The sequence below is a fragment of the Furipterus horrens genome, unplaced genomic scaffold (assembly GCF_987537825.1).
Source record: "Furipterus horrens unplaced genomic scaffold, mFurHor1.1.pri manual_scaffold_9, whole genome shotgun sequence".
NCBI classification, from domain to species: Eukaryota; Metazoa; Chordata; class Mammalia; order Chiroptera; family Furipteridae; genus Furipterus; species Furipterus horrens.
This window is the reverse complement of record NW_028327179.1, coordinates 81,733,169-81,747,816: the sequence shown is the minus strand read 5'-3', so window position 1 is coordinate 81,747,816 and position 14,648 is coordinate 81,733,169. Positions and strand designations below refer to the sequence as shown.

At 31.3% G+C, this 14,648-nt stretch overlaps 1 protein-coding gene across 2 annotated transcripts in view; it reads left to right on the top strand.

The window, feature by feature from the left end:
* The window catches only part of POT1 (protection of telomeres 1), a 69,440-nt gene that overhangs the window by 41,935 nt on the left and 12,857 nt on the right, over window positions 1-14,648 (top strand). For both annotated transcript variants that reach the window (XM_090286782.1, XM_090286781.1), the window contains 6 exons: window positions 2,611-2,766; window positions 5,198-5,367; window positions 6,462-6,544; window positions 9,583-9,639; window positions 11,695-11,851; window positions 14,099-14,304. In XM_090286782.1, the coding sequence (XP_090142908.1) occupies window positions 2,611-2,766; window positions 5,198-5,367; window positions 6,462-6,544; window positions 9,583-9,639; window positions 11,695-11,851; window positions 14,099-14,304 (829 nt within the window). The remainder of the gene's footprint in view (window positions 1-2,610; window positions 2,767-5,197; window positions 5,368-6,461; window positions 6,545-9,582; window positions 9,640-11,694; window positions 11,852-14,098; window positions 14,305-14,648) is intronic.

The window sequence follows — 14,648 nt, the reverse complement described above, 5'->3', positions numbered from 1 at the left end:
GAATGATACAAAGATATATTTACATATATTGAGAGAGTTTAAACTTCATTAAATATTATATTTAACTTATATGTTCATAAATATAAGTACATTAAGTAATTTTTTCTTTTCTAAAATTTAAATTAGCTTAAAAATTAGATTTTTTGACTTAACTACTAGTATGATTATGAGCTCAGATACTGCACAAAACAGGAACATACATCCTGGTTTTATTTAGAAATATAAAACCCTAAATGTTTATTTTTAGAAATCAGGAATGGTTCAATTTCAGCAAAATACAGTCATCTCCATAAATGTTAAAAATTATATTATCATATTAGTAAATGTTAAACACATTTATAGAAAGGCCTCTGATTTGTGTGTCTCAGTGGATGGGGCATCATTCTGCAAATCACGTCACCAATTCAATTTCCGGTCAGGACACATGCCTGGGTTGCGGGCCAGGTCCCTGATTGAGGATGTGGGAGAGGTAGCTGATTGATATTTCTCCCGCACATTGATGTATTTTCCCTCTCTTTCCCCCTCCTTACCCCTCTCTCTAAAAATAAATAAATAAACTCTTTAAAAAATACTTATGAAAATATTTAGCTAAATAGAATTAGATATATTCACAGAAGTGGACTTGTTGGGTCAAAAGGCAGTTCCATTTTTAATTTTGTGAAGAAACTCCATACTGTTTCCCATAGAGGCTGCACCAGTCTGCATTACCACCAACAATGCACTAGGGTTCCCTTTTCTCCACATCCTCCCCAGCACTTGCTGTTGATTTATTAGTGATAGCCATTCTGACAGGTGTGAGGTGATCTCTCATTGTGATTTTAATTTGTATCTCTGATTGCTAGTGAGATTGAGCATTCCCATATCCAAAGAATTCTGGAACACCAACTCAGAAGAATATATGCATCCCTATGTTCAGAGCAGCATTATTTACAATAGCCAAGCTTTGGGAACAGCCTAAGCATTCATCAGTAAATGAGTGGATAAAAAAGCTTTGGTATATTTACATAATGGAATACTACGCAGCAGTAAAAAAGAAGGAATTCTTACCTTTTGCGACAACATGGATGGAACTGGGGACTATTATGCTAAGTGAAATAAGCCAGGCAATGAAAGACAAATAACGGATGATCTCACTTAAAACTTTTTTTAAGTTGATTATAATTCTAAAGTTTATTAGAAGCATTAAATGATCAGGAATGAAACAAGAAAGGTTTACCAAAGAAAACTTAAGTGGGAATTCATATCAGATATTAAAACATATTATGTAATTATAATATTAAAGCTATAGTAAGACTGATCAATGGGGAAGATTAGGAAACTCAGGAATGGTCTTGTATTATATCTATAGTAATTCAATACATGATAAAAATAACATTTCAAATTGGTAAAGAAAAATTGTTAAAAGTCTGACTTCTAGGCAATTAAAACTGGAGCCTAAAAGCAATATAGCAATACCACCCTCCCAAACCCTCCCCCAAAAGACTTGTGGATTGATCTGAAAAGCTATTTTAAAATCACAAAAACAGTCTTAAGAACAACTTCCAAGTGGAGAAAAGTGTGGCATATGATGTTACTGCTCCCAAGGTAGTTGTGCTGGTTCTTTGAATTACTTAGGGAACGGAATGTGTGACACAGACTCATAATCGCTATTTGTAGTTTGGCAGTGTCGTCGTCATTCAGTACTTCCTCTGTAGCCTGACACTGGCAGATGTCTCTGTAGAAATGTAGGGGGGTTTTGTGTGTTTTTTTTTTTTTAATCTAAATAGTTGTTTACTTTTGTCCACCAAACTTCTGACATGCAGAGGCATTCCCACTTCATACCAAATGTCCTGTCATAGGCTTATATGGCATTACATAGCCCAGGGCATCTCTTAAAACCCTACCTAGCACAGCACAGGCTGGCTCCTGTCTTCAGAATGGAGTAGCACATACACACTCACCCTGTGCCCATGTTCCTGAGCACCTTAACAGAGCAATACAGCATACCTTCTCCTATCCTAGAACCCATGATGTTTATTCATTTGTATTCATATCTGTACTTTTAAAGGCCTTTTCCAAATCAGAACAAACTAAAAACTAAGAATTCCTAAAAACTAAGAATTTCAACTTTAGAATATTAGCAGAAATGCTCATAAAAGTTTATATATGGTGATAATTACTAAATTATTCAAAATAGCATGAAAGGTTTGAAACTACTCAAATGAACGATAAAGGAATTTTTAGTTTAATAAATTTGTTTCTATCCATACCCTAAAATAATGTGAAGCCATTGAAAGTCATTAAAGAAGAATATTTAAATTCCCTGGTAAATTGCTCAATAATATACTAAGAAATGAAAAGTAGAATACCAGTTTGTTTAAAAAATACATACATATACAGAAGAAAAAAATATAAGAGTTCAGCAATTTGGTAATATTTTTTCTACCATCATAGTAGTCTGATCTTTATGTTTTCCATATTGTCCGTATGCAGTTCTTTTACAATCAGAAAAGAATATATGTCATATTTAAAGTTTAACAGTCATTTGAGGTTATATTGGCAGCAAATAAAACTTAGCCTCCACAGTTTTACAAAACGATGATTAAACTTTTCTCTAACCTCTTATTGCAGGTGTGGGATGGCACCCGGCCACCGTATCCATCCTGGAGAGTCTTAATACAAGACCTTGTTTTTCATGGTGATATAAGTCACATCCATCGGCTGCAGAATTTGACAGTAGATATTTTAGTCTATGATAACCATGTTCTAGTGGCAAAATCTCTGAAGGTAATGTTGAGTAGCAAGCTGCCTGCTATTTTTTATTTTTATAAATTTGGGGGTAAATCACGTTTATACATGATATTTGAGGTCTAAAAGTTAACTCCAAATTTATACTTTCTTTTTTAATCTGTAAAATATATGTTCAAAGTACATTTTTAGTGTATTAAAATATAATGGCTTGAACAGCTTTTTAAAAGTAAAGAACATTTCCTGAATATTTTAAAGGTGTATGCACTTTACTATGAAAATAAAGAAAATATAGTGTGTAAGATCTGTTGCTTTAAAATGACAAAGGATTTATAAAATATTTGCAAATTTAAACATTAAGTTTTGTAAATTTTTGCTTTGGTGAAAAGCTAGCCTTTGTATTTATTAGTTTAAGAAATTACTGATCCACCCCTACTATCATAAATTGTATATCTTCGTGTGCACATACTCTACACTGAGTTTTAGGTAAAAGTACACTATTTACATATGGTATTTTTTGCTTAGTAATATTTTAAGAAATTTTTTTTCAATAACAACAATAGTAGTAGCATTTGTTAAGCATTCCATCTGTATTTAGCATCATCCTATGTGGTAGGTACTAGCATTATTCCATTTTATAAATGAGAAAACAGACACTGAGTTTAAGTCAAAGAATTCACAGCTCTTTGGGTGAAGCCAGTATTTGAATCTACAATGTCTGTTTCCAGAACCAATTCTTTTAACCAGTATGAAGAAATAGTTTCCTTTACTGCAAATAGCTCCCATTCCACCTTTAAGGAGTTAATTATACAGCTTACTTATAGGAAATTATACAAACTACTTATAGGAAGAAAACTAAAAGTGAATTGCAATTTTTTAGAACTGAATTTTAGTACCCAGTTTTTCTTTGTAAATACATGTACTTGGAGGAGGAGATATTTCCACTTGCACATTGTGTTACAAATAAGCACTAATTAATAAGTTAGTTATAGTCGGGGTCTAGGAGGTGATGGCTGCACTTTCTTATTTCTCCATGCCTGTGTGCGAGCACATGTTCTGACGCATTAGAGAACATTGAACAATTGACTGTTGAAGGCGTATCTTTGATGCTCTTCCCTGATTTTCTCTACATTGATTAGTTTATTTCAAAAAAATTGTAATTTTAACGTTAGTTCTAAAGTCTTTTAAAAATACAGACTTCTTTTATAAGTGAAAAAGATTTGCATTTTAGATCTACTTTCACTATTTAATGCCCTTCTCTTTCCCTACGATGTTTCTATATGTCTTTTTGTTCCCTTTACTTGTCCTGATTTCCTTCTCCGACTCCTGAACAGCAGCCGGACAGTGCTTTCCATGCAGTAAAGATGAAGTAAACAATACTTGCTGGTAATTGAGTAAATCAAAGAATGCCGTCAGTTTTTTTCAGATTTTTTCCATCCCCTTTTTGTCTGCTTCATCTCACTAGAGGGTGCTGTGAGCACACAATTAAAATATAGAGTGCCTCATTTTCTCTAAAGATAGTGACATATTTATCTGGAAGGTAATAGAAAAATGAAAAGAATTTTGTCTGTTTAAAAGTAATGTAACTTTAGACTTTATAATATACACTGACATCACATTTTACTTTTCTGAGACAACCTGTCTCAACCATTTCATGTTAATTTAAGATATCCCAGAAGATGACATTGATACAAATGAATTCTTATCAGCACTTGAAGACAGCTGTTTAAAATTGCATTATTTTACCAAAATCCATAAAACACATTTTTATTGCTCAAGAACAGGAAAAAATATGGGGTGTTTTTAGATAAAGAGGACAGTTAATACAATTATAAAGTAAATATAATTGACTTATATATATAACCCATTTTACAGCCTAAGTTGCCCGTAACATTTTTCCTAAATCTTGCTTTTAAGTTATCTCCTTGCCTAAACATTTTATAAATACACAGACATATTAAACCTTTTTATTTAAAAGTTAAAATAGTGTATTTTCAATCCCCAGGCTTATCCTGATACAATTTAAAAATAATTATAAAACACATAATAATAATTGTGTTTCACCTTCAATGACCCAAGAGCTGTAATTTGACTGGTCTTTAAAAATATTAAACCTAAAATTAAATTCATGGGAGTTTATGTGGAATATTTAAATTATTTCTAAAGAGCTAATTGTTTCTTAACTACTATATTTTACTAATGCTAAGGCTGAATCTTATGTCATACTTTAATATCTCTGAAGTGGAAATATGTCTTACATATGTATTAACACAGCCATTTTGGTTTTGGTACAGTGTCTTTGGAACTGGTATTCAGTACACACCCCACCAGTATAACATACCAGTCAGTATCTTCTTGATTGGTCAGCGCCCTTGGGTGTTGGAGTTGTCCCATATGGTTGTTGAATGTTTTGAGTACTAGAAATTGTTTGGTTTTTCTCCATTTTCTAAGAAAGATAATCTCTTTTTAGGTTGGAAGCTTTCTTAGAATTTATAGCCTCCACACCAAGCTTCAATCAGTGAATTCAGCGAACCAGGCAACGTTGTTAGCTCTAGAGTTTCATCTCCATGGAGGTACCAGTTATGGTCGGGGAATCAGAGTCTTGCCAGAAGGCAACTCTGATGTGGATCAACTGAAAAAGTAAGCTTATTATATGCCTATTTAAGAAATGTAAATAAAGTGTTAATTAAACTGGTTTTCAAATAAAGCTGTTCTGGGCTTGGGCAAGAGGGGGTGTCTTAAGAGGTTCCTTGTAATTGATCCTAGCAACTTCTGTGGCATTATCTTTTTTAATGAAGTCAACCAGATGAAATAGAAATCAAGTGATTGGAGGTTCAAATAGCTAAATAGTAGCAGAGCTAGGGATATAGTCTAAGGTTTCCACTTACATACTTAGGTCTATTCTTGCGCTTAAGTTGTTCTGCCATTTGCCACATTCTCCAAGGACAGCAACAAAGAGTGGAAACTGGAGCTTAGCTGCAGTTTGGAAAACTTGATACATATCTGGCATTCCAAACATACTTGATCCTGCCGTGGAAAATAACATTGGCCTTTCTAAAGTGCCTATTACTGATATAATAGGTAATAGAAGTGTTTTAGGCTATCATATTTTAAAATTTTTTAGATGTTTCCAGAAAGTGAATATTACCTTAAATCTTGCTATACATGCAAGTTATTTTTCCTTATGTATTTCTACTGTCTCTGTGTACAGAAAATTTTTGACCAGGATTCTAGAGAAAGAAAAATACATCTTCTGCATATCTTCAAAGAAATACAGAAAATATTCCATTCACTATATTGAAATGATATAGATATTTTCTAAATTCTAATATATCGAAACCAATGACTTTAAAATTAATTATATTAGCTATTTTAATAATCATATCAATTTTACTACTTTCTCATATTTTAATATATAGCAGCATAATATTTAATTCTTGAATCTAGAGTGAGATTGTTCTGAGAATGTTATCTATTAAATTACCAACTTATTTTTGTTCACAGTATTTCATCATCCCACTGTTAAACTTGTATCTTTCTAGACTCAGTTTTTTGTTTGTTTTTTTTTAATTTGGGGGCCCCTGGAACTCCAGATACATAAACCTTTTACCGAGGACGGCATACACACAGAAATTTTTATGCAATTTTAGTGAGTTCTTGGTTTCTATGTAGAATTAAACTGACCATATTGACTTTGTTTTATGCAATTTCAACTTATATTCTTTCACTTACAGGGTTTTAGAATGTGCAAGTTTGACAGCTAATCAGGGTACAGATGGTATATGTCAATCAGAATGTGAGGACAGCGTTCCAACAAGTAAGACAATTTTTAACATTGACAGTTTAATTTCTGCCAAGTAAAAAATGGCTTTATCAACATTAATTTTACATTTTAATATCTTTCTGTTTCTATCTCCTGTCTTTTGTTAAATCCATGTTCCTTGTAAAGGAGCACACTAAATCTTTATTTGCGTCCTATGCAAGAATGGTAAACATTTTTCTCCCTTATTGTCAATTACATTTTCAAATAGGGATAGTAGGGATTACTTGATTTGTGATATAGATAGTATTTTTTACATATATGTTTATATGTCTGTACTTGTTTATTCATTAATTAAAAATCCGTGTTACTCCCTTAGGCATCTTTTTATTTTTTATTTTTTTGTATGTCAGTATCCAAAGGAAGAAACATTGTTTTTGCTGCTTTATTTTAAACAGCCTAAATATTTTTTGATCACAGATCTTAGATGTATATATGACTTCTAGGTTTTATTGAATTAATCAAATGCCTAATCATAAGATATTAATAAACACTTGGTTGTGCATTTATGTTATTATCTATATGAGAGTTTGAAATTTTAAAACTCTCAACTTGGAAGATTTTTTTTTTCTTTTACCACTTTGTCTTAATAGCTCTTTGTACATTCTGGGACCTAGAATCTGTCATGTTTTTATCTCGTGTATGTATGTGTGTGTGTGTGTGTGTGTGTGTGTGTGTTGTATTTTACAGCCTAACTCCTCTGCTATGATCCAAAGAATCATTTCATAGACATTTACTCTCTTTCTAATCCAGTAATGATAAACGTTAAATTAACATGCATGACTTCGTAGACACTTAGTAAGTGCCTACATTCATTATTATTTAATCCTAACAGCACTCCTATGAGGCTTATTTTATTTTTACAGAAAGAAAACTGAGGCTTTCAGTGAGGGTCAGGGGGGAGGGTCATATAATTTGCCCAGGGTTACTTAGCTTTTAACTGAAGGCAAAGCCAGCCAGATTTCAATGCAGGCTATATTATTTTTATTTTTTTTGCATATATTTTAAATTTATTTCTTCATTCTTTCTGCCAAAACTCTCCACATTTCCTAGCACCTTGGTGATGGCATTTTAGCCTGAGTAATGATCACTTGAATAACTGTTAGGGGTCCAATTTAGCTCAATTGACAGTCATTTGGAGATGGTATAATTTGTAATGACACTTCCTGAAATCTCTTTTCCTCCTTTTGAAAGGATTTTAAAATTAATTTTAAATTACAAAAGTAATGCAAGTCATAATATCAAGTTACATAGGTTTCCCCTGCCTTTAGGCCCACTTCCTGAGGTAATGTTAATAGTATAGTGTGATTCCTTCAAAAACTTCATGTTCATACAAATATGTATTCCAGTACATAAACAGATACGATTTTTACAAAAAATAGGACACCCCCCTCCACCATACCAGTTGCATTATCATAGAACTTTTTCTGGGATAATTTATAGAGCTCAAACCTATTCTTTTAATCGTTGCATTATGTTTTATAATATGAATATAACATTATTAATTCAGCCATTTTTTACTTGATAGAGGTTCAGGTTATTTCCAGTGTTTTGTTCTTACAAATAATGCTTTAATAAACACCTTTGAACAGCTGTATTTTCATGCTTTTATTTCTCTAAAATAAACTCCTAAAAGTAGGGTTGATGAATAAAAGGCTAAGCCTTTCTGTTTTTATAAATTATGCCAAATTATATGCCAAAATGTCATAGGATTCATATGCAAATAACATTGTAGGAGAATATTCTTTCCTGACACTCAGCACAATGGAGGTTAACAATATGAGTAATTTTTAAGAATTTGGCAGGTATAAAGTTGATACTTAATTTCCCCAAGAACTTGGAAACTTAAAATTTTTATCATATATTTATTGGCCCTTTTTACACCTTCTTTGAATTGTCAGCTCTTGATTTTCTGTTAGGTTCTTTATCTCTTGTTTATCAGTTTATGGAAGACTGTATCTATTTTACACATATTTTCTCATTATTTAACTAATTTTAAAGTTTTTGCCATTGTGTTCACTTCATGTAGAATGGCAGATATTAAGTAATCAGATTTATTGAAATTATATTTCGCCAGCTAAACATGTCCGTTCATGTTCTCTTGCCATGGATTCTTATGCAGCTTATTAATCATGTTGAGGAAGAAGGACAAATAGTGCATGTGTTTGTATATGATGCCCTATAAGTTATAAAAACATAATATACTATTTTATATGTAATAGAATGTAAGCTAACTTTATTACAAATGTATACTTTTTAAAGTCTTAAATTCATTTTAGAAAGCATTATTAAAACTTACTGCCTTTTCACTACTTTGTTTTCTTGTTAAAGTAAACTTCTATTTTATGGTGTTCATCAAATCATCCTGTTAAATTCAGTAAGTTTATTATTTTATTCACCTCTCCCTTTTATTTCATTCACATTTTAATTTTCAAATATGATACATATTTTCAAACACACAGAAAAGTTGGAACAATTGTACAGTGAACATTCACTCAAATACTCATCACCTGTTTCTCCGGAGATTAACCTTTATTCCATGTACTAGGTCATCCATCTCTCTTAATCTGTCAGTCTATTCTATCTCATTTTTTTACTCATTTCAAGTAAGTTGCAGACATAAGTATACCTTCTAAACATTTCAGAATGAATATCATTAACTAGGTGTTCATTAACAAGTACCATATTGTCTTGATTTAGTAAGTCTTTTAAGTCATGGGGTATAAGTCCTCCAATTTTTTTCTTTGTCCATATTTATTCTAGATTCTTGTATTTCCACCTAAGTGATAGAATCTGCTTATCTCTTTCTACAGTTAACTCTGCAATATTGATTAGGATTATATTGAATCTATAGATTATTTGGGAGAGAATCAATATATTAACAATATTGAGCATTTGCATCCTTTAACATGGCATATTTGGCTAGTTGTTTAGATTATTTTCAGTTTCAGCAATGTTTTATAGTTTTTAATGCCACATTGAATTTTTAATAGGTTTTAAAACTGTATAATTCCTTTTACCTTCTCTTCCTATAGGCTCTGGATCAGTATCACTATATGAGGTAGAAAGATGTCAACAACTATCAGCTACAAGTAAGACCACGTTTCATTTTTGAAATATGAGCACAATAGCGAGCATATAAAACCTATTCTTACACATATCAACAAATTCTTTTCCATCAAATATTGAGAGCAGATATCCTTGAGGCCAGAAATACTCATATCTATATTTATCTTTTATTCCTTTACCTCATTCTAACTCACATAAAAGGGAACCCAGAAAGATATATTTTTTACATTAAATATGTATTTAAAATTATGTATCTGTAAGGTTTATAAAACATATACTATTTAACAGTGCAAGGAGGCTTATTTTTAGTTTGAGAATGTAAAATATCTTAGTATGACATTAATTTTAATCAGTTCACTTTATGCATTTAGGAGCATTCATAAAACAGCTCTTTACAATATACCCCAGAACTTTAATTTTATGTTAACAATGATAATAATTTATCACATGCCCTCTTTCTGTTAATTCAGCTAAGATTTAAAAATTTAAGAAAAAAATTTAAGTACAAGTCTTTTAATGTTCTATAATATACTGTTATAAAATATAAGTTTTCATAATTGGAGGAAGGATATATAAGTATGAAATGGGGAAGGCCAGAGAAAGAAATGTGTGGTACTGTATTGAAATTGGAAGTGTCAGTATGTGTTCATGGTTTTATAGATAGATACAGAAATATATCTAGAGGTGTATTCATATATATGTATTCACTCACATATTCATACATATATATAGGTAATGTGTGTAAGTATGTGTGTGAACATGTGTGCATATATGTCCTAGCTCTATCAACAAAAGACCATAGAAACAATGGTACCCCATTGCATTGAACATACATAGTGCATAGATCTTGGTTTATAAATAATATTCCCCCTTAAATGGAATCAGGGCCCCTAGGAGAAATAGCATATTCTAGGGTTCTGGAATACCTTGTGCAAGAGAGAGAAGAAAGTCTCAGTTAATGGTGAAACATGTCAAATCTCGTACAAATTAGGCATCAAAATAAAAACTATTAGTAATGGAATAGAACTTATTGAATAAAGTAGGAATCTATTATTTCATGTGGATAGTAAATAAAACAACAAAACAAGTGAATAAGTCAAGTTGAATGGAAAGTTTTTATTAAAAGGGTACCTAATAAATGTAAAAAGAATGGTGAAGTTAGGAGAAAAAACACCATTTTGCAACCATAATAGTAGTAATTGATTTAGTTGTGAATCACCAATTTGCCCTAAACTAGTGGAATCTTTAATGTTTAGTAAGATTAGGATATTTATATTTTCCCAATTACTCTCTTATTAGTTAAAAAGGGGAGAAATAAGTTTATAGTGGAGAAATTTCTTGAACACCACCTTACCCAACTGAGCAAAGTTAACATCCCCAGGCATGAAAACACTGATGTCATATGCTCTTGATGTGATGCACTGAGAAGACCACAGTATCATTTATATAATAGTATTCCTGCCAAAAATGTGTAATTTGTGTCTCATCATGAGCAAAGCCAGGCACACCCAAATAAATGGCCTCTTCTGAAATACATCATTATCATGGAAAACAAAGAAAAGCTGAGGAACCATTCAACACTGAAGGAATCCAAAGACAGGAAAAGTCAATGAAATACATGGTTCAGATTGGATCCTTGACCCAGAAATAAAATGCTGAATAAGAACATTATGGAGAAATTTGAATAAAGTCTGTTGATTCAGTGCTAATATTACATCAATATTAAAAATTCTGATGTTGAAATTATACTCTCATGTCAATGAAATTTCTTGTTTTTGTGAAATACATAATGAAATATTTAGGGATAAAGGAGCATGATATCGAAATAATTTCCAAATGGTACACACACACACACACACACAAATTAATTATGTATCTGTAAGGTTTATGTATATGTGGAGAGAGGAAGAGATAAAGACAGCTGGAGATGATGATAAATTAAATGTGGCAAAATATTAACTAGGTTGACAATACAAATTGATTGGATTTTATTGTATAAATTTTCAGGGGAATATATGTCATGAATATACTTACTATTCTTGTAGGTTATTATACCTTAATCTAAAAATTCTTTGTAGTACTTACAGATCATCAATATTTGGAGAACACCCCAATATGTGCCATTTTGAAGCAAAAAGCTCCTCATCAATATCGCATCCGAGCAAAACTGAGGTCATATAAGCCCAGAAGACTTTTTCAGTCTGTTAAACTTCATTGTCCTAAATGTCATTCACTGTAAGTATTTTCTATAATAAAACGAGTTTCGCTTCGTAATATTTGTATATACATATGTTTTCATATGTATCATTTTAAGTCCTAGCAATGAACAAATTGTGATTTTATGTATTATATTTTGATAGAGTGATAATGTTTTTGAGAGAAAATACTAAATTCTTAGAAAGTAAATGTTTCTGATATTTCTTAGTAATAACATAAAAGTAGGGTCTATTTTTAAATATAGAATTCAGTTTAGTAGCTCTGATAAATGCAAACAAATAATAAAATATGAAACTATGAAGATTTTCACATTTGTCACAAAAAATATTCTTAAACCATTAATTAAAATTCTTTATTCATTCAAATTAAATTTATTGGGTGACATTGGTTAATAAGATTATATAGGTTTCATGATTTTTTTGAATATAGAAAACTCTAAAAGACTCCACCAAAAAACATTTTGAAACAATAAACAAATACAGTAAAGTTGCGGGATACAAAAATCAATGTACAACAATCCATTGCATTCCTGTACACTAATCACAATGAATTTTCAGAAAAAGAAATGGAAAAAACAATTCCTTTTGCAATTACAACAAAAATAATAAAATACCTAGGTAAGCTTAAGAAATGTGAAAGACCTCTATAATGAAAACTACAAAGCATTATTGAAAGAGATTGAAAAAGACAATGAATCAGAAAGATAGCCATGTTCATGGATTGGAAGGAATAACGTAGTTCAAATGTCCATATTATGCAAAGCAATATACAGATTTAATGTAACCCTCATCGTAATTCCAATGAATTTTAAAAAGAAATAGAACAAAAATCATCAGATTTGTATGGAACTGAAAAAGACCCTGAATAGCCAAAATAACTAAAATTCTTAAATTAGAAAAGACTTCTGTTAGTTGACATTTTGAATTAAATGATATGGGAAACCTTGTTGGAAAGCAGTGCAGTGATTGCGGGCAGGAAGAGGGGTGAGAGGAGATGGAAGAGGGTATAGAAGGGCTAGACGGTGAAGGAAAAAGTAAGAAATGGAAACTTATTTAACTTTCTAAAAGAAGTTATATAATAAAAATTATGTCCAGAAAAATAAAAAGCCTTGTTGGAAATACGAGTATTTCTGTCCTGCTTAATAACTACAGTATAGTAAATATAATTTAAATTCTTGTTAGTAATTGAGAATTTCTCAGTACCTCAAAGTCTCTATTCTAAATATCAATTGATATATAAAAAAATAAATTTATAAAGCATTAGAATGCTTTATTAGTCTTTACTCTAAATATATAATGTATAAATAGAGGGGTGGGCAAAAGTAGGTTTATAGTTGTAGTGCAAAAAATAATACAATTAATAAATATAGTACAAGAAGGAACTCTGTACTCACAGCTGTAAACCTGCTTTTGCCCACTCCAGTATATGCACATCTTCATTTTATTTGTGTGCTTATGTGATTATGCTGCTGTGTCCACTAATATACATATAGTCTAAGTATACTACTGTTTCTGGAGATTTTTGATCATCAAATCTCCTTAAATAAAAGGGAGGGGGCGGCTCTCTTTTACGCATTTGATTTTGCAGTGGTAGTGGAGTGATAATATCAATATAGATTTTAGATAATTTTTGAAGTATTATCAAATTATAGTTTGTCAGATGCTATGAAACCACCGACTTTTTGAAACAAAACCACCCTCTCTGCTCATTTTTTAAAAAACATTAAGGAAGTTGCCTGAGAAAGGTTAAGAGGTGTTATCTAAAGTTCCAGAGCTGGTTGGTGACAGACCTTTTGATTCCAGATCATGCCATTTCTACACTATGGGGCTTTACCATCTGACTTTTTAAAAGGAATTGAAACAAATATTGGTTTGTAAAGGCAATGCTCTCTGTCAGTGAGATTACTTGGGTGGTAAATTGCTATTTAACTGGAATGAAGACAGGGAGGGGGCTGCTGCATTTTCTTATCCCACTGGGAAGTTGAGAGAACAGGAGAGAGGTGCTAGAAATTATTATGGTCAGTAACCTTGATACCACCAAACCTAGCAGGGAAGTTGCTGATGGTCAGTGTAATTATTGAGAGGGAGCTACTTAGCGATGAAATACAAATTTTTCTATTGAATAAGAGTCTTTAATCTGCAAAGTGAATTATCTCCATATTTTAAAATAAGTAGGTGGCTCATCAGTATATAAACAATTTCTTAATTGTTATTTGTAAAGTTGGATTTCCAAGGTCTTGTGTTATTTTGTTGATGATGATTTTAGGCAAGAAATTCCACATGAAGGTGATTTGGATCGAATTTTGCAAGACAGTACAACTAAAACTCCAGATGCCAAACTACAAAATACATTATTATATGATTCGAAAGTCTGGACAACTCAAGATCAGGGAGAACGAAAAGTAGCTATTCATTTTGTGAAAAATAATGGCATTCTCCCACTTTCAAATGACTGTCTAATTCTAATAGAAGGTAAGATATTTAACATACTGTTTTATTAGATTACAGCTTTGCTATGTCTTTTTCTTACTATTAAATATATTTTAGGGGGAACCTAGGACATATAAAAAGTCAAAATATTAAGTTTTGTAAAATGAAATATATTTATAATGACTAAATTAAAATATATACATACACACATATAAATTTATCTGAATGACATTTTGAAGTTGTACATTAAACTCAGATGTTTGCATTTGTTCATTTTGTTGGAATTTTGAATGCAGTCTTAATCAAATCCAAGCTGATTATCAAACAGTAATAATTAAGAGGCTGCTCATGATGTACAGTTGTTTATCATGGCCAGTAGATGTCAT